This window comes from Castor canadensis, chromosome 11 (genome assembly GCF_047511655.1).
Source record: "Castor canadensis chromosome 11, mCasCan1.hap1v2, whole genome shotgun sequence".
Taxonomy (NCBI): Eukaryota; Metazoa; Chordata; class Mammalia; order Rodentia; family Castoridae; genus Castor; species Castor canadensis.
The window spans coordinates 38,713,206-38,737,886 of record NC_133396.1 but is presented as its reverse complement, the minus strand read 5'-3'; the positions used below and the strand labels follow the sequence as shown (position 1 = coordinate 38,737,886).

Below are 24,681 nucleotides of genomic sequence, written 5' to 3'. Positions count from 1 at the left end.
TTTCCTTTTCACAAAGAAGGATGAGGGCCCTATATCCAACAAAACAGATGGATTTAAAATATCTCTATGATTGATAACTGTTCTATGTTTAAAAATAATACACCCACGATTCTCAGGTCATTATCCTTGTGATTACAGGTAGACAGCACAGGGTTTAGCTGCATGGCTCTGCTGTAGGTACATGCTGCTAGGGTCTATTTTCATTGTCTTAATCTATTCTGGAAGGTCCTGATGTATCAGAAGGGGGATCTAAGCCGGGAACTTGGCACAAATTTCAAATTGACAAGTGGAAGCTCTGCCCCCTACAGACCCTTGCCTTCTTGCATCACATACACTGAGAACGGTTTGGTGGCAGAACAGATGCTCTGGCTCCTACCCGTGCATAAGCCACAGGAGCCTACTCAACTGCATTCGCTAACAGCCCTGCCTCTGACTTAAACACAAAAGCTGAAGGGCCATGGGTTCTAGAAAAAACTCAATATCGATCTGAGAACTATTTGTAGGTATCCACGTTTGACTCGTTTTCTGCTCAAGCCCTTTTATGAGTAGGCAAAGAACTGAACATTTACACAAGAGTTTATGGAAATTATTAGATGGTGATTTTGCTGAGACAACTGAAGACTACAAAGAGATCTGTATTTGAAAAACTCTTTTACCATAAAGCAAGTTCTTAACCAAAAACTAGAAAAAAATTATTTCCTTTCTCCTCCTATGCTTCTTGGCAGGAAGTCTGCTCTCAAATTTTACACTGCAACACTCTGTGAGGTGTTGCCAAAAGGGAAACCGATGATGTAAGGCACAGAAACTCTGCCCAGAACTTCAGTAGCTTAGCAAGAGAGGGGCCTGAGAGGTACCAAAAAAAGTTTTAAAAGAAAGGAAAAAAAAAAAAAAAGAGAGAGCCCTCTCCTTGTCCCCTCCCTGCACTGAGAACAGACCTTCTATAGCTAATTGTTCTTTTGTTTTATTATTACACTCCTCGCAAACACTGGAGAAAATTATGGGCTCCACCAACCAAGTGTTTGGAATGATTATTATTAATTCTAGGTGGTGGGCCAATTCAGATATATCCACTCACCCTCAACAGTGGGTGGGCTCTTGCATGTACTCATAATCCAGTTCAATCCTGTATAAAGGATTATAATGTTGAAAGGAGAGTGTGGTTAGTCAAATTAATTCTACAAGGTTTACCTTAATGATCCTTTTTGACCATCTATCGAAACCAAATTTGCAAGTTCTTGACATCGTGATCTGTTTAGGGCCAGGATCTGATACTGAACAGCCTTATGTCTGGTACCAAGATGAACTTAAGGTCACAGGTGATACTGCCACAAAAATCGCAACCTGCCAGAGACTTTATTTTAGATACATTTACTATTCATCAATACTCATTTCATAGAGTAGTTGTGAAGAGTATATGAATAGGAAGGAACATTTTAAGTTCTATATTCATAGTGAGCCTTAAAAAAATATTGTCTGTTAGTCCTGAGTCATAGTACTTTCCTGCGTCACTTTTTGGGCCCCTGATTATTTGGAAGGCTTTTATGACCTCTGGTGGTAGTAATGATGATGAAAGTAACTAAGGAGCCCTGCAGCAAAAGTATAGGGCTGTGAGTGAGCAAAGAATTGTTTCCATCTTCCCAACCACTAGCTCCTGCTTGAGAATCTAACCTAAAGAGCAGATGCACCTGCCACTCACTCTATCTCCAAGCTACTAATGGCTGTTAGATGAAGGAAGGCACATATGTCTATGAATTTTACAAACAGCTAAAACTGTTAGAGGCTCATCTGCGCTAACATTCTTTGAGAATGCAAATTTCTCCAAGTATAAACTCTAACTCACATATCACATCTTTGTCTACTACTAGTTCATAACCTCCTGAAGGACCTGAGAGACTCATAGCTTATTCTTTTCTCATTCCCAAAACCAAGCCCAGTTCTTTATTTTTTTTTTCAGTTGAGCAAATAATTTTATTTTTTTTGTATGATTTTTTTTTAAATTTTATTATTCATATGTGCATACAAGGCTTGGGTCATTTCTCCCCCCTGCCCCCACTCCCTCCTTACCACCCACTCTGCCCCCTCCCTCTCCCCCCCACCCCCTCAATACCCAGCAGAAACTATTTTGCCCTTATCTCTAATTTTGTTGTAGAGAGAGAGTGTGTGTGTGTGAAGACCTGGGGCTCCACATTCACACTGCCTGCTCTCAAAGGCTGGGCTATGATGTAACTATGGACAACATGCTTTCCTATCAGCTTTATTGATCTAACGCACAATATGTAATTCACATTAATTAATTTAATTAAACTGTCCAATTCAATAGTTTTTAGTATATTTGAAGAGTTGTGCAGCAAGTCAAATTTAGAACTTTCTCAGCAACCCAAAATAAACCCTGCACCCATTAACGTTGTATACCATCCTAAACTGGTGTGAGTGAGAATTGTCAATGGGGCTGTCTGAGCTGGTAGATGAAGAACTCAATGTGTATGTGCTCTTAAGAGTCCCTTACAATTGCTTAGTTGTTCGCTGTGTTTTGATCTTGCAATCAGAATTAACATTATCAATGAGGCATAAAGGGACACTGTGTGGCTCTAGACATGATATTCTGAGAAGGGCAACAACTTTCTTATATGTGACATTCTGGCCAAGGATGCATAGCCTGTGTCTAATCCAGAAGAAACAGAGCCAAAGAGAAGGAGCATCTATAAAATAGCATGGTTTGTGTTCTCCAAAATGATCAATGCCACTCAGAGACTGGGACTGTTTCTGTCACAGGGTATGTGTCTCTTCCCTTAAACCAGGTGTGTGATGCTGAGGGATAAGGCCTGGGTTCCCCAGCCAGCCCCTGGGTGTCGAGCAGCTTGTGTGGGGACAAGATGGCCTCACTGGGGGCTGGCCTCACTAGTAAGCTTGCTTCCCTGCTGGTCTCTATCTTCTCAATTGGGGGACATTCTTTTGTTGCTCTCTGCCTCCCACTTGAGACATGACAGAATTAGCAAATAAAATGACATGATTCCCAGTTGAATTAGAATTTCAGGCAAACAGCAAATAGCTGTTTAGTATGTAGATGCCTCCAGCAACCACCCCATCCTGACTCGAGAGGATCTTGAGCCGTGGGAAGCAGGCAGCTCTGGTTCTGCCCACAGAGTCCCTCTGGGGTCCCCCTCAGACAAGACAGTGGCCCCACCATGTGATCGCCCCTTATTCTGGCATATCTATTTCCCATCCCTCTCTGACCCCAGCTCCAAGCCTGCCCAGGCCTTCTGCAAGGATCTGTAAAGCTAGGTGTCCTCTTCCTCGACAGCCACTTTCCAAGTCTGCTTAACTAAACACTCTCCTTTTTCTGAAGAAGGTGGTAGTGTGGGCCACCAAAGCCTTCTGAAACCCCTGTTCTGTGACATCATCACGTTCCTAGAAACACACTGTTGGAACCATGTAAATTAAACAAGCTTCAGGCAGAAATGGCAGATGGGCCTAGAAGGTGAGGTGACAAGTATGAAAGAGACAACTGGGCAGGATGAGATTTTACCTACCACATCCCTTCTTTCTGGGAACAGGACAATCTTGGGGAAACTCCTTCCACACAGGGCTCTGGTGGGAGCTGCGAGTCACAGGGCCTGCCTCGGGTGGCAGGGGATGTCTGTGCCCCATCCTTGTGAGCACTTTACACAGTGCACGGGGGAGGGCTGCTCCATGAAGAGCGAGCAGAATATTGCCTGGGCTCTAGTCCCAGTCCATCCTCTATAGGACTTCCCACCCTTTCCTTCCTGCATCTCTGAGACTCACTAAATGTCTTTACACGCATAAAATTTGAGTTCAGTTTCTATCTATGTCACCAAGTCAGCACTGGGTTAACCATCTGTAAAATGATGACCTGACAACCTGTCACCTGCCCATGAATGTGACAACATCTCAATGTCATTAGTCACCAAAGAAGTATGAGACATTTCTGTAGCAAAAAGGTGAGAAAAAAAAAAAAGTTTTGTCTCTGAGGGTCACTCTACCTCGGAAACAGGATGGGTGACAGAGTTATAAGGGCCTCTCAGCTTCTGCTGACTTCTCTGTCCAGCAGGGCAACAGCACACAGTATCCTAGGTAGGACCCAGCAGGATCAGGGATGGAGGCAGAACACTGGAAGGAAAGCATCCTTGAGATACTGTTTTATGAGGTACCAATTGTGGCCAAAATTCTACAGGTGCCTCAGAGGACCTGAAAAGCTCCTCTCTGCAGAATTAGAGTCTCAGGCAGGAGGGGTGGCCTGCTCGCCCAGGACCACATGCTAGACACCTAGCTACTGGAAATAATCAAGGGGATAATGTCCGTACTGGGAGGGGAACCACAAGGCCGTCCACTTCCAGCCCTGCAGTCATGACAAACCCGAGCCCAGGAAGGATTCCAATCCAGGAAGGAAATATGGAGAGTCTGACTACAATTACAAGATCTATACAGTCATATTCAGTAAATGGTGCTAGGTCAATAAGCTATCCACAAAAAAGAAAAAATAAGAATTTTGACTCCCACCTCACACAGTACACAAAAATGAATCTATATAGGCCAAAAACCTAATTGTGAAAGGTAAATTCCAAAGCTTCTATAAGGAAACATAGGAGAGTATCATTAGAGCCTTGGGTAGACAAATATTTCCCAAGTAGGACAAAATACTATGCAAACCATAAACAAAAAGATCAATACATCAAACATCATTAAAATTAAGAACATTATTTTTGGGATAGAAGGGTGGCTCAATCGGTAGCATGCCTGAATTGTAAAGCCCTGAGTTCAAACCCCAGTCCCACCGAACCAAAAAAAGAGAAAAAATTACACCTGGGGATTATACCCAGGGCCTCATGCTTGCTAAGCAAGTGCTATACTACTGAGCTGCATTCCAAACTCCTAAACGAAGAGCATTCATTCAACAACAACAAAAAAAATTAAGAGATTTAAAAGGAAAAGCATAGGTTGAAAGAAGATACTTGATACATATGTATTTTTCCTCTAATAAAAAAATCTTATCTCTACATAGAGAGCACCCTAAGTCAATAGAGAAACCACACACAATTCATTTTAGGAATGGGACGATGGCTTGAATAACTGATTCACAAAAGAGGATTCCATGACCAATAAGTAAATGAAAAGGTGTCAGAATCTTTAGGCATCAGGAACATGCAAATCAATCATGCAAGTCATTTTGAGCTACCACTGCTTACTCACTAGGATAGCTGCATTTTTTTTTAACTACATAATGGTGACTGTTGGTGGGGAAGTGGAGAAATACATTACTGGTGGAAGTATAAAATAGGGCAGCTGCTTTGGAAAACAGTTTGGGAGTTCCAGAAAAAAATACAGAGTTACGATCTGATCCAAAATTTCCACTCCTAGTTATGCATCCAAGAGAATTAAAAACACACACCCATATGAAAACATGCACATTAATGTCTGTCACAGCTTTGTTTACAATATCTAAAATGTCAAAATAACCTAAATGTCTTTCAAATAATGAACACATAAGTACAATGTCACTTAGTCTTAAGATGGAATGTACCATGGAATAAAACTCAGCAAAAAAAGGAATGATGTACTGATACATGCTATGACATGGATGAACCTTACAAATATCATGCTAAGCAAAAGAAGCCAGGCACAAAAGACCATCATCCTATGATTCTATGCATACAAATTTACAGAACTGGTAACTCTATTGAGACAGTAAATTGGTGATTGTCAGACGTTGAAGGGAATGAGGTAAGGAAGGAGAGAGAGCTGAATACTGAATGCTAATGGGTACAGTTTCTTTAATGGGAGGTAAAACATTGTAAAAGTAGATTGTGGTGATGGCTGCATAATTGTATGAATATACTAAGAAATATCAAATTACACTGATCAGGTGATATGTGAAGTACATGTCAATAAACCAATTAAAATGCAGGGGAGATGGCAAGGCATGGTGGCACACACCTCTAATCCCAGCACTTTGTTGGTGGAGGCAGGCAGACCATGAATTTGAGGCCAGTCTGGGCTACATACTGGGATACTGTCTTAAAAAGCTTAAAAGAGAATGCGGTGTGTGTGGGGGTGCAGCAGCACAGGAGCTGTGCCTTTCCTGTCTATTTCATGACCCCATCCTGAGTTATATGATCTGGAAGCCATTACTGAAAGGAGAGATAAGCTTGGATGGAACTAAAAGGAGTAAGACTGTAAACCAATCTGAATCCCAGAGGGAAGCTGGGATTAACTCCAGGCTTTATGTGTCTGTGTGTACACAGGCATGCAAATTCCTACCTCTGCTTTGCTTCCATGATGTAGTTTAACTGTGAACACCAGAGAGAGAAGCAGTCAGAGCCACTCATTTCTGTAAGTTCATTCTCTCTCCCCTTACTCTGGCTTTCTCTTTTCCCTCTGTAGACCTCCCTGAGCATTCCTGAGCAGCTACCCTCCCTACCCTGCAGGGCTGGGGGGCTTGAGTCACAGAAAGGGCATTCTTTCCTACAAACACAAAATAAAAGTCAATAACTTTCGCTGGGAAATGTCATAGACCAGGCAAATCTAAGAGGCTATGGAGCTCGAGTCACTGGGCAACAGTCCTCAAGCCTCTCTATGAGAACACAGCTCTCTCAAGGAGATACACAATGCTAGCTTTTCACAAGTTACTGACAAATTAGAGTGACTTATTCTAGAACAGTGATGTGCAATAGAAACACAATGTAAGCCACATGTGTACTTTTAAATGTTCTAGTACCTACATTTAAAAAAGTAAAAAAGAAATAGGTGACATTAATTTTAATATGTCACATTATTATTATGTGCAGGTAATCAATAAAACAGTATTAATGAGAGAGCTTGCATTCTTCTTTTCATACTAAGTTGTCAAAATCTGGTGCTTATATTACAGAGCACATCTTAATTTGGTCTGGCCACATTTTAAGTGGTTAAGGGCTGCCATAACGCACCACGCAGTTCTAAACCTGGTTCATATTGTAAAATGAGTATTTTTCAAAACACGGTATTTTATAAAAAGAATAATTTAATAACAGTAAGTGCAAAGGAAGAAACCAAGGCTCAAAGAGGTGAAGTCCCTTGCCCAAGGCCTAGGCTGGTGAGTGCTGTTGACTGGGAGCAGACAGAAGTACCTCCTTCTCAGAATCGTGAAGATGAAGATGACAGGAGATACACATGGGGGTGATTAACACAGTGCCTGGCTCATCTTTGCTACTCACATGCCAAGACACATTAGCTTACCATTGTGCTGTGATCAACCTCTCAGAGTCTCTAGCTGGGGAAACCCTGCTTTAGTTGAGACTCTTCCCCAGGACTCCCCCAAATAGCCTGCACACTCACTGGACTGGTGGGGGGAGAAACCACAAGCTTCAATCCAACTCCACCACAGTCCAGGGCTTTCTGCTGACCACTCCCTTGGCGGACTGCTCCACTCACAGGACTAGAAGGCTGCTGAAGTGCTCCCTGCAGGGGCAGCTTGGGCAGTGGCTGGCTGCTTCATGTCTGGGTTAGCAGACACCTGGGGCAGTGGCTCTTGCTTGTGGCCTCCATCTGCGGTCCCAGAGGATGCTTGGGAAGGAAAGAGATCCATAGGCCTATCAAAGTGCAGCTGCATGCTGGTGGTGAGCCCATGGAGGGAGATGTAGGCCTGTAGTGTGGGCCTCTGGTCTCTTGGCCCAGTCCGTTGGATGGCACAGAGTTTCCCTGGGCTTTGCTGAATTCTGACAACACCGTAGAAATTTTAAACAAAGAAACCTGTGTGACAGGTAAGGGCTAGAATGCCTGAGGCCACGGGGGCCTCTTAATTACCCATGGCATTCCTGGCTCCCACACAGCCCTCCTCTGGTGATCCCCACAAAGGCCAGGACTTAGGGCTGGGAGGGCAGGTGAGCTGTGGAGCCTGGGGTCTCAGATCAAACACTCACATGGTGAATATGAGCACTTGATGCAAGTGGGAACTGACTGCCAGTCTGAACAGGCTAACGGTGGTCTCCATCTTGTGCTGGAGATGGAGAAGTTGGGCGGGTGGTGCGATACCGCAGGGTATTTGCATGAACACAGGACGTTCGGAGAAATGCAAGATGTCCCAGGAAGACAAACAACCGCAAAATGTTCCAGGGCAAGGTCAAGACAGAATGGCTCACAAAGGGAGCCTTGTCTCCGACATTTCCCCCTTATTCTTATACAAACATGACCAGAATATGTCGGCTTATTGAGAGGGGATGACAGAGGCCCAGTTCCTCAGGGTGGAGATCATTTTTGCTTTGTAAGCAAGCGTCCTTGCTAAGTTCTCAAGAGAATCTCCTCGGCATGTTTTTTGAGGAGGCGGATTTTTTAGGAGCATGCCAACCGCCATGCACCAGGGCATGTCATACAGAGGTCTTGGGTCTGGGGATCCTAGGATCCACCCTCCTGCAGTCTTACCTGCACCCTCGTTTAGAAAAGCCTTTATGATCACTCTCCCTGGGTGCTGCCTCCCCCAAGCAGAGGGGCCCAGTGGAGGAGGGCCCAATGGGCGATGAGTGGTCAAGAATGTTATATAAGAAGAGGGGGTGGCAGAGAGAAAATTTGGAAACCCAGATGGAGCATTTAGCGAGTTTCTATTGAAAGGAAGGTCTCAGGAGCACGGTCTTCCATATCCAGGCGATGATAATGGACCTGTATAGGCTTAGAGGCTAAGGTGTTAATTTGTTCTTTAATGAACTGTATCAGCCTGTTTATAATGCAGGGCCCTATGGTCACAATTAAAAGTAGACCTAGCAAGGGGCCTAATAGTGGAAGAAGGTAGGGTAGAATTCCATTAAGCCCAGTCCAGAGGGGGTTTTCAAATAGCTCCCTTCGTCTCTTTTCTAAATCTTCTTGAAGCTGTTTAATTTTGGTGCGTACTATGCCTGATTTATTGGCATAAAAGCAGCATCTTTCCCCTAAGGCCAAGCAGATACCTCCCTGGTTGGCTGTTAGCAGATCTAAGCCTCGCCTGTTCTGAAGGACCACTTCTGCCAGGGAGTCTATTTGGTCCTGTAAATCCTTAATGGTTCCAGATAGAGTTTGTACATCATCTATAAGTTGTTGAGATAGGCGACGGTAAGAGTGTATAGCCGTGCCTAAGCCAGCTGTACCTGTGCCTATAGCCACCAGTGCCTGGCAGGCACTGCTATCAATTTTCTACCTGCTTGTCAAAGTGGAAAACCCTTCCAAGACAGGACCATATTCATGTACTAGTTTGAGGGCTTGGGAATAAAAAAGACAAGACCTGGCCCCACACTCTAGTAGACTCACTGATGTAGCTATTCTAGTGACCCCAACAGTTAGTGAGTAGGTCTAGAGGTGTACAGTTCCCTGATGGCAAGAGGCAAATACCTTGGAAATGACTGGTTCTTGATGAACTAGAGGAAAGGGCAAGAGAACAACTGGGATTTGACTTAAAAATCTACACCCCTTGAAGCTATGTTTTCTGATGCCCAGAGGATGGTTACACTGGAGGAGGTAGGGCAAGAAGCACTTTCACTGCCTACACTGCCTCTTGCAGAAGCTAGACTGCCACAAAGGAGTCCAGCATCAGTTCTGGTTTTCCTGCCTCTGTCCTTGTGATTTGCACATACATTATTTAACTGTTTAGGTTTCAATTTCTTACTACATGGAGAGAATTGGTTATAAATTTCATACATTTTAATGAGAATGGTAAGATTTGACAAGCCGAGCTGTGTTAGAAGACAAAATTTGTCAGTTTCTGAGGCAGGAGTTGCATCACTGTTTAGGCTGAGTGGACAGCAACAAAGCCAGTTCCCTCTTTCATCCTCTAGGACTGAATCTACCTCCTTAGGAACTGTTATGATGCCTTGGCTGAGCTCCCTGTGAGAATAATGCAAGCCTTTTTCTCTTGAAGTTCCAGAACAGTCTATGATGATTTTGCTGGGAGAACAACATTGCAATCCTTTCCTCTTGAAGTTTTAGAAGCCTCTGTGATGACTTCCCTGAGCTCCCTTGGAGAAGAACAATGAAGACTTTTACACTTTAAAGTTCCAACTTTTCCTTACTCCTGTGTTAGCTAGGAATCTTAAATCACCCCTCAGCCATTTTCCCTGCATCCTTATTGGAAATCTCATCGTCATCAGAAGAGTCTGTATCAGGTAGCTTCTGGCCCACACTTTTCTCGCGTGTGACACTGTACATATCCTTAAGCCAAATTGGCCACCTTAACCAGAAAAAGCCCACCTAGGCAAGAGAAGGGGAGATATTAGTTCTGCTTTCCCCTCCGTTTTCCAGCCACAGCACCAAGTCCTCTTCCAACTTGCCTGACTCTCACTTTCCATTGTGTTTCTAGTAACCTCATTCAGCCCCAAAGCCAACCTCATGACTGGGCTCCTAAAGGAGGCAGACACCTGCCTGCAGAATTGGACGACTGTGCAGGCTGCCTGTACTGGTTACCAGGGAGATTCAGGGAGTATTTTCCTCCTCCACCCTGAGCTGTTGTCTGCTGGGGAGGAGCAGTAATCTGAGAGGGGAGGAAGGGAGGCATTGCAGAGCCCTGCCCTCAGTCTGGTGGGCCTGAGTTGCAGGATGGTGTGCGACACCTGGGACTTCCATCTCAGGTTTCTCCACGTCTTCCATTCTGAGATTGCCAATCTGTCCTGGCTCCCCTCCTTTTCCCTTCTCCCTCCCTGGACTCATGCAGAGCTCCATACATTGACTGTATGACCTGGGGCAGGAAAGACCCTCCTTGCTTCTCATTGTTCCCAGCAGGCCCCACAAGACTTCCCTGATAGAGTAATAATGTTGGCATTTTGTGAATCAGCAGCCATTTTATCCTCAGGCCTCACTTCTTGAGAAACGGAGCCCCCCCCAGGCAGTTCCACCCCCAACAGCAGCCCCACCCTTAACAGAAATTCCTGCACTCTTAAGACAGCTCCACCCCTAACAGAGACTCCCACACATGCGCTAACTTCCTCAAGCTCCCTCTTCTATGAAAGCCACACCTAGCCCAGAGTCAGTGCTGCGCCATCTTTCCCGGGTCAGCCTGACAGCTCAAGCCTGTCATTAAACCTTGGTCTTGGACGTGAGACTTTTCTTGTGAGCTTTCTTTGTGAGTGGCGTTTTTTCCTAACATTTCCCAAAGGGCTTTCAGATAGAATAGAACATCTATTTATGTTTCCCATGTCAAACAGGCTAAATCAAGAACCAGACAAACAACCAGATGGGAGTTTCCTCCCCTAGACCTAAGGCCAACAGACAAGACTCTTTCACAGAAGCCAGAAAGGGGGCACAAGTTCCCCCCAAACCAGATGGGGATATTTAACAAAAGAAAATACCACGTGGGGACAACTCCCCCTCAAAACAGATCCCCAGATTCCCTGGTCTCTTTTAACCCGAGATTTCTACCCTAAAAATGGCACCAACAAATTCCTCCCTTGGAGGGACCAGGTGAAGATCCCAGTGGGACCTTCTCAGACAGGCAGAGTCAGGTTTTGGGGTGCACAGGCCTGGAGGCTACAGGTCCTGTTTGTGGTTCTTGGAGGAGACAATGGGAGGTCCCCAGAGTTAATCTTACCCTGGCAGCTGCTGGGAATTGTCCTCTAGTTGTCTGCCAGCCTCACTTACCAGCACCTCTGCTGAGATCCAGCCAGAGTGCAACCCAGGGGGCCTCTTAACACTCAAGGAGGACCCCCTGTGGATCCCATCTGGGTTGCCAGTTTTGTTACTGAAAAACTGATCCCTTGGCCTCAATGCCAATTCACAATTTACAAATAAGGAGAACAAGGTTTTGAGAAGGAAGTAAGGTTTATTATTCATCTGACAAGGAGTTGGACAGGGAGAGTCAACCTCTTGTTGGGTCTGGATACCTAAGGCAGATCAGAAAGTAGCCCATCCCCCATGGAGAACCCCATGAGCCCCGCACCCTGAGAAGGAGTTATGAATCTGCACTCCTGTTCCCTGAGGAAGAGATACAGGGCCTCACAAATCTGCCAGGAAGAGATACAAGGACCCACAAATCTGCCACAGGACTGATAAACAAAATTCTCTCAATGTTGTTCCCCGTCCCCCAATAAGGGGCAAAAAGACCAGCTCATCTAAAGGGGCCCCCATGCAAATACATGGCCAATAGAAAAGAAAACCTAACTGATACCCTAACCCAGAGTTAAAGCATCCTTAAAAAGCCCCAGCCTTCACCTGTGCAGGGAGTTACTGACTTCAGGCTGTGCTGCACTTCTCTAGCTGTAGCCTTTCCTTTCTCTCTAATAAACCCTACTTTATATACCGGCTTTGGCTCATCGCTCAGCTGCCTCATGAGCCAGTTCTCTGACCTGTAAAGGCAAGGACCCTCGACACTGGCCTGCAACACTTGGACTCTGGCACATAACACTCTCAAAGCACTGTGTCCCACTTCTGAGAGAAAATGTCCGCCTCTTAAAGGCGAATTCGGGGCTCAGCTTGACTGCGTGATCAGATACATGTTTACCATGCCCACTGGCCTTGCTTCTCCAGGTGTCTGGCACCACTTCTCTGAAGCTATACGTCTTGGCCTGGCAGGTTTACTGCTCTGATGGTCAGTAAGAGATAAGGGGTGGAAAGCTGCCTGGTCAAATTGGAGAGCAAAGGGAGCTAATCTTTGTTACTGAATTCTGCAACAATTGGACAAAGAGTGGAAGAACGTCAGCTCCTGAGATACTCACAACTGCCTGTAGAGGCAGTCACTTATATTACAAGTCCAATTTGAAGCACAGAAAAGGCAAGTGGCCACCTGAGCATCCACTGTTGAGAAGCTGAAAGCTTTGAGAGTGTCCTCTCCATGTATTTGAATTATTAACTTGTGTAGTTCTTCACTTCTGGCATCAGTGGGTTTGTATTTCACAGCTATTTTACCACTTTCTGAAATAAAGTTAATGAAGATTTATTCAGAATTTTTCTTGCTCTAAAACTTCCTGGATAAAATGGTAGCACTCAATAATGAACCTTTTTTTTTCCTTTCTCTTATTTTGTATTGTTTTTGGTGGCACTGGGGTTTGAACTTAGGGCCTCACACTTGCTAAGCAAATGCTCTACCACTTGAGCCTTTTTTTTTTTTGTCATAGGGTCTCATTGTATAGCTTACGCTGGCCTTGAACTCACGATCCTCCTGCTTCAGCTTCCCCAGTGCTGGGATTATAGGCCTGAACCACCATTCCCAGCATGAGACAGTCTTTTGATTTCAAAATGAAAAGCATTTTCCTAGAAATGTCTTCATCTTACACTCCAGGGTTTTTTTCACCCTTTTTAAATAAGAAGTTTAAACAAGATGCTTGATTTGAAGGGAAAACCATGATTTTTTTACAAGAGTAATTTGTGCCTAGTTAAAGACAGATTTATAACAAAAAAAGTTATAAAATTGTAACAGGGGTTTAAAATTTGCTTTTTGTTGAGGAGCAGGAATTAGATAATTGCAATGCCTCTTTTCCATAGAAATGGAAGGAACAAATTGCCAGTGAGGAAAATGTAACAGGGGTCACAAAAGAAAAGAACATTTTTGTATAGCCAGCTTGCCTGTTGGCAAATATAAAATGACAAGTCAGGCATCAGTGGTTCACACCCATAATCCTAGCTACTCAGGAGGCAGAGATTAGGAGGATCACAGTTCAAAGCCAGCCCAGGAAACTAGTTCGCAAGACCCTATTTTGAAAAATCCCAACATAAAAAAGGGCTGGTGGAGTGGTTCAAGGTGTAGGCCCTGAGTTCAACCCCAGTACAACCAAAAAAATAAAGAAAATAAAATGACCAACTGATGCTCTCTTTTATCTAAGATGCACTGCATCTTTTTTTTATCTAAGATGCACTTACATTTAAAAATGATCAATAGGGCTGGGATGTAGCTCGGTGGTACAGCGCTTGCCTAGCATGCATGAGGCCCTGGGTTCGATCCCAGCACCAAAAAAGAAAAGACAAAAAAAATAAATAAATAAGTAAAAATGATCAATAGGACTTTTGGCATTTCTGTTATTTATGATCAATGCCATTCAGAGGCAAGAGGCCATTTGGGTTAGTCCTGCTGTTTGGAACCTGAACTACATCTATTTGTGTTGGGTGGGTAAACATTGTTATATATATGAGATGCAACTGAATGTTAAAAATTGGGGCTATTTGGGGTCACTGACACTGCCCGCCCAAAACTCATGGGAAATCTAGGATTTTGAAATTTGTCAGTGTGATAAACCTGACATCCTACCTATTCAAAGATTTAACGTTGCTCCAAGGGTAGCAACTAAATTATTGTGTGTGTGTGACCTCTGTAAAACAGTAATGCTGTTGCTGACTCCTTTGTATATTAAATATATTTGTGTTTTCCAAGCTTATAAAACTTTCTGAAATGGAAAGTTTAGGAAAATGCTGTACCAAGCTGGTATCCTCCAAATTAAAACTGTTAGTAATGGCTGTCTTTTGCAGGCTTTTGTGCATGTGTTCCTAACTATAACAAGAAGTTAATGGTGCTGATGTAATGTTGCCAGTCATGATTAATTATTACCCTACAATGCTGAAAACAGTAGAAATACCTAGACTGTTCTGTTAGTTGCTAAACTGTTTATCAAAATTTTAACCATGGCTATTTTAACGTTTTTGTTTGCTCGTTTTGCTTTGTCATTGTATCTGTGATTCTTCTAGAGCATTTGCAATCAAATCTGGGGAAAATGACTCTTAACAAGTCTACTGAATTTGCTTTTTACGTATCTGTTTTTGTTGTGTATTATGCTTGTAAAACCTTGTAACTCTTGTCTGTTAAGATTCTGCGGAAGGACACTTTCTAATAAACAGCCTGAGCATTTTTGAAAGTTGAGGTATCACCTGTAAGACAGAATTAGACTTAAAAATGGATGACAGGTGTGTAATACTACACCAAGTTATTGACTGAGATGGGGTCTTGCGAACTATTTGCCTGACCTGGCCTTGAACCACGATCCTCCCAGTCTTAGTTTCCCAAATAGCTAGGATTACAGGCATGAGCCACTGATGAATTATTTATGTCATGTATTTTGTCACAGCGATGAAAGTCTGACTAACACAGATAGGCTAGGCTAATACTAACCAAAAACATGTAATACTTGTATCAGAGTACTCAGGACACAGCATAACAATCACTTCTAGGCATCCAAAAAGAGCTTCAAAGTCAATGACTGCAGCCAGGGTAAGGCTTTTGGTAAGGTCTTAGCATCAGGGTGTCTTGTCACACTGTAGAGCACTGCAGGCCTTGGGAACTCCTGTGCATAAGGCCCTCCGCTGGGTGCTGGAGAACACTGTGTGAGTAAGATGACACAGTCCCTGCAGGAGATGCAGGCTACTGGGGAAAGAGACGTAGTCAGAAAAGTGCATACAATACAGCAGGTTCAAGGGCAGAGACAGACACATAGCAGACTCAACAGGAACACGCAGACTGGGGCAGTCAGGAAAGGCTTCTTAAAGGAGGTGATACCTGGGCTGAGTCTCAAGGCAAGAGCAAGAAATCTTCAAGAAAAAGGAGAGGGTATTCCAGGTGAGGGACCCAGGAGAGAGTACTGCAAAAGTTAAGGCCCAAAGGTGAGTCTATTTAGGAATCATGAATTCTTGCTGTTGCTGGTAGATAAACCTAAGTCATACAGCTGCAAGAGAAGAAGCTAGAGGTGAAATTCGAGCACCAGATCACAAAAATGTGCTTGCTCCTCATATGCCCCCAGGGCTTAATTAGGGAATAGAGTAAGTATAATTCTACATCCTCCACATTCTTGGGGAAAGAGGTACAGAATGAAGATTTTACAGGGACGGGTCAGACGGTAGGTGCTCGGCATTATGGGAAAACCCTGCCATTGATAATGAACACTCATGCCAGTCTGGCATAGCAATAGCACAAACTTCAGGGCTCTGGAAGGCTTGCTCAATTCTTTCTCTTGGCTGGGGAGTCAGTGTGGGCAAGTGATCACAGAGATGGAGGAAGGGGCACCCCTGAGGCCTGCATGTGAGCACTCTCCGTGAACCTCAGAAGCTGGAGGAACGTGGAAACCACCTTCCTGGCCAGCTTGCAGCCTGCTTCCCAGGACAGCAATTGCTACATATCCATTTCCCATTAAGGAGGGTATGAAAGGTGAAAGCTCATTAATCATTGAAATCTCACTAGTCAATTACAAAAAAAGAAAAAGAAAGAAAAGAAAAGAAACCTGAGATGCCCACAACTACTCAGGCTCACTGCTAATTCCACAGGTCCAACTACAGGGTAAATAAAATTGGTGGAATAAATCTTATGATAGCCCTCATGCTGGCAATGCTGACAGACCCTGATGTGCAGAAAAACTGCTGCCTACAAGGCCCCTTCCTTTTTTTTTTTTTTTTTTTTTTCTTTTTTACAAGGCCCCTTCTGAAGCATAGGGCAATTACCTCACAGGTCCTACCCATGGCCTCTGCCCATCCCTACTGTGCCAAGCTCATCATAAAACACCATGTCCTTGGGATATACCCAAAAGACTGTGACACAGGTTACTCCAGAGGCACCTGCACACCCATGTTTATTGCGGCACTATTCACAATAGCCAAGTTATGGAAACAGCCAAGATGCCCCACCACTGACGAATGGATTAAGAAAATGTGGTATCTATACACAATGGAATTTTATGCAGCCATGAAGAAGAACGAAATGTTATCATTCGCTGGTAAATGGATGGAATTGGAGAACATCATTCTGAGTGAGGTTAGCCTGGCCCAAAAGACCAAAAATCGTATGTTCTCCCTCATATGCAGACATTAGATCAAGGGCAAACACAACAAGGGGATTGGACTATGAGCACATGATAAAAGCGAGAGCACACAAGGAAGGGGTGAGGATAGGTAAGACACCTAAAAAATTAGCTAGCATTTGTTGCCCTTAACACAGAGAAACTAAAGCAGATACCTTAAAAGCAACTGAGGCCAATAGGAAAAGGGGACCAGGAACTAGAGAAAAGGTGAGATCAAAAAGAATTAACCTAGAAGGTAACACCCACGCACAGGAAATCAACGTGAGTCAATGCCCTGTATAGCTATCCTTATCTCAACCAGCAAAAACCCTTGTTCCTTCCTATTATTGCTTATACTCTCTCTACAACAAAATTAGAAATAAGGGCAAAATAGTTTCTGCTGGGTATTGAGGGGGGGGAGAGGGAGGGGGCAGAGTGGGTGGTAAGGGAGGGGGTGGGGGCAGGGGGGAGAAATGAACCAAGCCTTGTATGCACATATGAATAATAAAAGAAAAATGAAAAAAAAAAAAGTTAACCAGTTTAAAAAAAAAAAAAAAGATGAGTAAGGCAATTATCTTTGCTCCCAAAGACCTCAAGCTCTAGCTGAGAGGCGGACATCATAGCATACTGGTTTTCAAGTGGTCTGTGGGATCAGGGGGGTTCCACAATAATTCTGAGAGTTCATTTGCCCTTTTCACTGTGTTTGCATTTTCACTGATGGTACAAAAGCAATAGTTGGTAAAGCTGCTAGTGCCTTTGCAGGAATCATGGCAATGGCACACAACTGAGCTAAGCAGTCATTGTATTTGTCATAGGCACCTCACTGACAGTTTAAAAAACACAAACAGGCATTGGTAGCTCATGCCTGTAATCCTAGCTACTTGAGAGGCTGAGATCAGGAGGATCTTGGTTCCAGGCCAGCCCTTGCAAATAGTTCAGGAGAACTCCCATCTCCAAAATAACCAGAGCAAAATGAACTGGAGGTGTGGCTCAAGTAGTACAGCACCTGCTTTGCAAGTGTGAAGCCCTGAGTTCAAACTCCAATCCCGCCAAAAAAAAAAAAAAAGACAGTATTGTGGCTCATACTTCTAAACCTAGCACTCAGGGAGGTAAAGGAAAGAGGACTGTGAGTTAGAGGCCAGCCTGGGTTATAGAGCAAAACTATCTCAAAAAAAAAAAAAAAAAAGGAGCTGGGCACTGGTGGCTTCTGCCTGTAATCCTAGCTCCTCAGGAGGCAGAGATCAGGAGGACTGTGGTTCAAAGTCAGCCTGGACAAACAGTTCCACGAGACCCTATTTTGAAAAACCCTTCACAAAGATAGGACTGGTAGAGTGGCTCAAGGTGAAGGCCCTGAGTTCAAGCCCCAGTACTGTGAAAAAAAAAAAAAAAGGGTGTTGGTTGCTCAAGTGGTAGAGCAGGAGGTCCTCAGTTTAAACCCTGGTATTCCCAAAAAAAGACTAACAAACATTAGTAAGACTTGGTATACATTTTCTTCAAAGCAAAGCGAGCTTTTTGCTTCAAGAGAAACAACTGACAGTATTTCTTGCCAATGATAAATTTCTAATTATTGCTTGAAAAAAATCAATTTTGGAATATGCATATCCAGCACAGTGAACTCAAAAGCTCCTCAATAAAGACTTTCTGATGGTATCAACGATATTAACAAATGTGATTTTTTTTACATTATATAATGTAATGCACCAATATTCAGAATACATTCATAACTCAGTGCACCATTATTTTGCAAATGACTGATGCACCCTGTCAAAATCACACATGGGTAAAAGATTCTATCAAAGTTCAGGAGACCAATGAATCTTGAGTACAAGAAGTTCATGAATGAAGTTTCAGATTCCACTTCAACCAACCTTAAGGAGCTATCACTTTGGTGCAGAATATTCAACAGGCTAATAAATGTATTCCTTTTTCCTACTACATCTGGGTGAGGTGCCTTTTCTTTATGCACTTTAACCAAATAGCACAAGACTGAGTGCACAAACAGAATTTAGCGATCTTCTTTTAAGCTAGACCTTAAAAGACATTTGCAAAAATATAAAGCAACGCTACTCTTCTCACTAATATTTTTTGGGGGAAAAAGTGATTTTTAATGAAACATATGCTTACCTATGAGTTATTATTTTAAGTAGGGTATTTTTAAATTTTCTCATATCGTTAAGTATTGGTACATGTAGCCCACCTAAACAGAAGCTCTTTGGAGCCCTTAATAATTTAAAGAGACAGGGGTCTGAGGTAGTGGCTCAGTGGTAGAGCAGGTGCTTAGCATGTGTGAGGTCCTGGGTTCAATCCCTAGCACCAGAAACTGAAGTCTCCATAGAAGAACACTGACTTTGGAGTCTGTCTGATAAATCTGTTTGTCAGGTTTTATGGGGGGTAGGAATGCAAGAAAATGGAACATTTTAATGTGCCCTGGAAAAGAAAACAAAAGTTAAGTACACTAATCTGATAAAAACATGATTAATATGAATGGGGAGACTGAATTTGGACTGGAAAGGATTTGATTGTAGATTACGAACTGCACAGCTCACCCTTATTTTATAGAAAATGAGAAGCTGAAAACAGACTGGGAACTGAAATCTTTTTAAATTTGTATTTCCCATTTCTAGACTCTTAGAAACTCAGAATATTCTTTTATTCTATTCAAGTGTGAGTATGAAGTCTTAGGTTCAGCTGTGATACAAAGTAAACTTTAACATATGTGTCTAGGCATAAGGCTCTATTTTAAACCATGATTAAGAATGAAAGTTTGCAGGAACCAGTGGCTCACTGTAATCCTAGCTACCTGGGAGGCTGAGATCAGGAGAATAGTGGTTAAAGACCAGTGTGTGGGGTTGGGGGGCTAGGGGGGCTGGGAGAGTTTGTCCATCTCCAAAATAACCAGCGCAAAATAGACTGTGGATGTGACTCAGTACTCAGGTGGAAGAGCTTCTGCTTTGCAAGTGTGAAAACCTGAGTTCAAACTCCAGCTCCGCCCCGCCCCCCCCACACGAAAAAGAATGAAAGCTTGACTTGAAAAGTATGTGTAAAAAAAAAAAAAAAACCTCGAATTTAACAGCATGCCCCCAGCTTTATTTAAAAACATGTTCAAGGAGCTGGGGGTGTACATGGTGTAGCACGTAATTAGCACATGAGAGACGCTGGGTTTAATTCTCACAAGAAAATTTATTTAAAAAAAAAAGGGGAGGGGAGGGGTGGGCCAAGCAATAAAGTTCAAATCTTAAAGGTTTTTTTAATTCTTAAAGTTCAAACATACTGCAAATTCATATTGCTCAAAGTGTACTGCAAAATAAACAGGCCTCTAAATAGTTCTTTGTGTCTCACATTCCTCTATCTTGTTGCCTTGCTGTCCACTTTTAGTTCCTCTTCAGTGATATATTTCTAGAATATACTACAGTGTTTTCAGCGCTACTCTGCCCACACAAAAAAAAAATAAATTCATAATATGGGCCCCTGGGATTGGATGGGAACCGCCTCTAAAGGCCTAGTGGTTGGGTCTTTAGTCAATCAAATACCTCTTGGCAAAAAGCCAAGCAAATGGAAAACAGACTCGGAAACCAGTTCCTGTACAACTCTATGACAATACCTTTCTAAAAATCTCCTGTATTTTACAAATCTGTGACACTGTTTTCTCTGTCTCTATCCCTCTACTGAAAATAAAACAACTTTATTATGCTACCATCAACAAAGGTCATTTTAATGACAGAAGAGCATCGCTTCTTACAAAGGTGTAAGCAACTATAATCCTGTATTATAATGTATGTTGCTTACAGAAATACTCGCTGCCTTACAAAACATTCAAAATGTAGATGAAACTACAACTTCACCGAATTTTTAGAAATCTATTTCCTTTCAGCATACACTAATGTCATACCTTTTGCTACTTTAGTGGGCATTTACAACTTGTAAATGCTTTTAACTAGGAACTTTTGGGAGCTATTCGAAGGCAACTATCTAAGGCAAACACCACCAAAACAAAAAAGCCCTAGCAGAATTTCACACCCCCTACCGTGTGGCCAGTTTACCGACACGACCCGTGCTTTTGTTTTTCATAAGCAGTTCAAGCTGGTGATTCTAAAACATGATCGCCACTACAGAATCCCTTCCAAGACTTTAAGTTGCGAGATGATTACATCTCAGTTCTTCGAAACAAGCTAACGCTTAACTCCAATTCTAGTTCTCAATTTGGACAACTGACGCCACCGGTAGGAGGCAACCGAGACGGACAGGTCCTCCAAGAGCAAAAGGATGACAGATGCGAAAGGAACACGCCAATTTTTGTCCTCTCCCGCTTCCTCCGCCCTGCCCACGTAGGAACCAACGTCTCTTCAAGGTATCTTTTGGTGGAACTGGCGCCGGGTTTCAAAAATTCTGTTACTGGCTGCCACCAAGGTGAACCCGCGGAGGGGAAGAGGACTGCTCCCCTGATCCTTGGAGGGTGGAAGTAAAGCGAGGGGCGGTTGCTGGGAGACAGCAACCGTCTTTTCCAAGGCCACTTGGGATGCCCGAACCTCGACCCTGACCGCCACTGTTCGCATCACTTTACTGCGAGTGCTCTCGGTGCCGGGGGCCCATGCGCTGCTGATGCCATAAAAGCCCTAAACTGCCTGGAAGAAGAAAAAAAAAAAGAGGAGGGCGCCAAACTAGCCGGGGAACTTACCCAGTTCCTTCCACATGGCCAGGTGACAAGCGAGGAAGCCTTTGCGGATCGCAGCGCAAACCCTGGCGGGTTCTGACGAGGTGAAACCCTTCTGCTTCTTGATGAAACCCCATAAGTGCTCCCGGGCAAACTGTGCCGCCTCCCGCCCGCCGTGCCCGTCGCACACGGCGAAGAAGGCCACGGAGGAGCGGCGGCGACAGCAGCGGCCGGCTCCCGCCGAGGCCCCGGCGTCCGGAGAAGGGTCACGGGTGTCGCGGGCTGTCGCCGCCGGGCCTTTCCCCGACACTCCACCACCAGGAAGAGAGGACGGGGACCGCGGCGGAGGCGACGACTGAGTAAGCGCCCGCCGCGGCGACGGCTTTTCTTCTGCCGTCGGCTCGGGCTCCACCACGATCTGGGTAACGTCCTCCATGTACTTCCTCCCGCCCTGGTCGGAGAAGACGCTCACTCCCAACGAGTACAGCCCCGCCATGGCCGGCTGGCTGGGATCCCGCCGGTCCCACGCAGCCCGCCGAATCCGGCGGCGGGAGGCACACTCGCCGCTCGCCGGCCAACTATTGTTTATCTTCGACGCGGAGAGGGAGCAGGGGGCGGTCCCGGAGTGGGGTGCGGGGGGGCGCGCGATGTCTGGACTTGTCCGCGAGAGCAGGGCCGGAGCGCTGGGGAGAGAGAAGCCGAGCTGCGCCTGCGCAGAGAGCTCCCCCCGCCTGTCCTGGCCCACCACACAAATCAGTCGTTCTCCCCCGCTGACGTCACGCGGCTCCCCGGAATCGACCAATCCGGAGTCGAGCGGAGCGCACCCGCCCTCCACCCCCAGCCCTGGCTCCTCCTGGAAGCCGGCTCTCCCTCCTCCGGTGGCGGGCGTTTGGCCCGTGCACTGCGCTGTTGGTTTCCTTCTTGCCGCCTGTTTTTGCGCGCTCCGGCCTCTCCGCAGTTGCTGAGCACTTGCCAAGCACCGTGGTTAGTCGCGCCTTCTTTGCTCAGTCCCCTGGACGGCAGTGCTGTCTCCTGCCCTTTTTGTCCACCTGCTGGCGTTGCAAGCTCGGGCCTTCCACGAGTGTAGAAAGTGGGGGAGGAGGGTGGAGGCTAGGATTTGAACTTCTACTCCTTGTAGTAAAATGGCGGGAAACTTCCCTGCAAAGAGCGTTTGTGAGCAGGCTGGGAAAAGTGTGCACCCATAAGCTGGGAATTGCGGGAGGCAGTGTTCAGTTTAGTTAAGAAAACTTGGGACCTGCACCATCAACTGCGCGGTGCCGTTTCCCACTATGTTATGTCAGACTTGACTTAGGAGCGCTGAGTGTAACTTGTTCTTAACAGAGCTCTCCCGCTTTCGTTCAACATAATGCTCTCCCCGACTTGCTCTGGATGCACAGCAGGTTGCAAAACCTGCTAAGACCTCGTGTGCTCTAACGACTTGGTGTTACTGCCCTCCGCCTTGCCCAGTAGGTCACAATTCCAGCGCTAAAACGTTTGCGCGGGTTTCCTCCGAATTCAAATGAACCTCCGAGTGGGCAGGCTAATATGCTCTCAGTACCAAACGTTTTTTGCAGTAAATCGGTTTAAAATTTACTCTTCCGTGTTTGCTCAGTTCACCACCGCTCCTGTGAGCTCTTTCCTGTACAGTCTTTGAGATTTTCAAATGGAATGATACTAAATTGGGAATGGGGGAAATGTACATATAAACAGGGCACCGGAAATGCAGTAGAAAATTCTCATAATAAACATAAATAAGGGAGATGAGGCCAAACTCTCTCCTCCCCTACAAGTCCCTGTGCAGGGTCCCATCATCTCCTAATACACAACACTATTTTCTGGCATCACTAGATGTCAAAATAATATCAAAAAATATGTATATAAAATCATTCTAAGAAAATATAGAAAACAGATTAATTAAATGAAAATGTACTCAAAGATATTTCCTACCCAAAATACACTAGTCCCAGAATGATAAAATGTTTGGAAAAAAATAGCAGCTTGAGGCCAGATACATGGGGCAGGTCTATAATCCCAGCACTCAGGAGGCTGAAGCAGGAGGCTTGGAAGTTTAAGATCAGCCTGGGACATATGGTGATACCCTGTCTCAAAAAAACAACAAAAAGAAAATCCCAGCTTTTTTTTTTTTTAATCGTTTTTGCATTTGCTCACATATGTATACATTGTTTAGGCCACTCCCCCCCAACACCTCCCACTTCTGCACCCCCCCATCCCCTCCCCAACATTATCAAACCCTATTATCAAATCTAACAACTCTATAGGCCATATTTTATAACTACTGAAGAATAATTCCATTACATTTTACAATCCTTTTTACCTCCATCTCAACTAGTAGTCTGCAAATCATCTATCATTACCCCAGCTAATCTCTAGGTTCTAAACTCTACTTCCATTACTCTCATTCTGTATCCTACTCTTCACTGACCATTTCATCTCTCACCAACCATGTCCCCTTTATTCTCAAGCTCTTCTCTCAGTGTTCCTGTCAACTTCCCCTTGCAACTGAAACTACTTTATCACCTGAGAAAACTACATCCCTTGCAACCATTCAAGCACATCCTTTCACAAGTATTCTTACCGTATGGCCTGTTCCTCATGCTGTCTCCAGATCTATCACCTTTCTTTCGTCTTCCCTCGGAACTCAAGTTCGCGCTCATCAGCTGCAGTTGAGTGAGGCCTCACTTCATTAGCCAGGCAGTCTGCACCATGGCCTGTGTCTCCAAGCTGGCCTGCGTCTACTCTGCCCTTATCCTGCAGGAGGCTGAGGTGACCATCACGGAGGGTAAGATCAATACCCTCCTTTAAGGCAGCTGGTGTGAATGTTGAACCATTTTGGCCTGGACTATTTATTTACAAAGGCCTTGGCCATTGTCAACATCGGGAGCCTCCTCGGCAAATGTAGGCATTAGTGGACTCACCATCAGCTGCTACTACTCCAGCAGGAGGTCCTGCCCCCTCCACCGCTGCCACTCTAGCTAAGGAGAAGAAAGTGGAAGCACAAAAAGAAGAGTCTGATGATGACTTTGGTCTTTTTGAATAAACCTCTTTTGTAACATGTTAATAAAAAGCTGAACTCTGAAAAAAAAAATAAACCTTCAAGTTCTTTTAAAGTTAATGTGAATTGTCACTACTGGAAAACGGCATCACCCACTGATCATTAATCACATTCTCTTCATTTGCACATGGCTTACTGTTTCCTTTTCTGCCACTAACTACTCTTGTCATAGTGTGTGTGTGTGTGTGTGTGTGTGTGTGTGTGCGCAAGAGTGTGCGTATGCATGTGTATGTGTGTTGCCATAGTGAACCTGGGACTTC

At 44.5% G+C, this 24,681-nt stretch overlaps 1 protein-coding gene and 1 pseudogene across 1 annotated transcript in view; one reads left to right on the top strand and one right to left on the bottom strand.

Moving 5' to 3' along the window:
- Window positions 1-23,689, bottom strand: part of LOC109683315 (uncharacterized) — a 60,480-nt gene extending 36,791 nt beyond the window's left edge. Inside the window, exons 1-2 of the mRNA XM_074044750.1 lie at window positions 23,684-23,689; window positions 21,373-22,309 (exon numbers count right to left, since the gene is read on the bottom strand). Coding sequence (XP_073900851.1) covers window positions 21,373-22,309; window positions 23,684-23,689 — 943 coding nt within the window. The remainder of the gene's footprint in view (window positions 1-21,372; window positions 22,310-23,683) is intronic.
- Window positions 23,557-24,431, top strand: LOC141413785 (large ribosomal subunit protein P1 pseudogene; annotated as a pseudogene).
- Window positions 24,432-24,681: the final 250 nt, after the last annotated feature.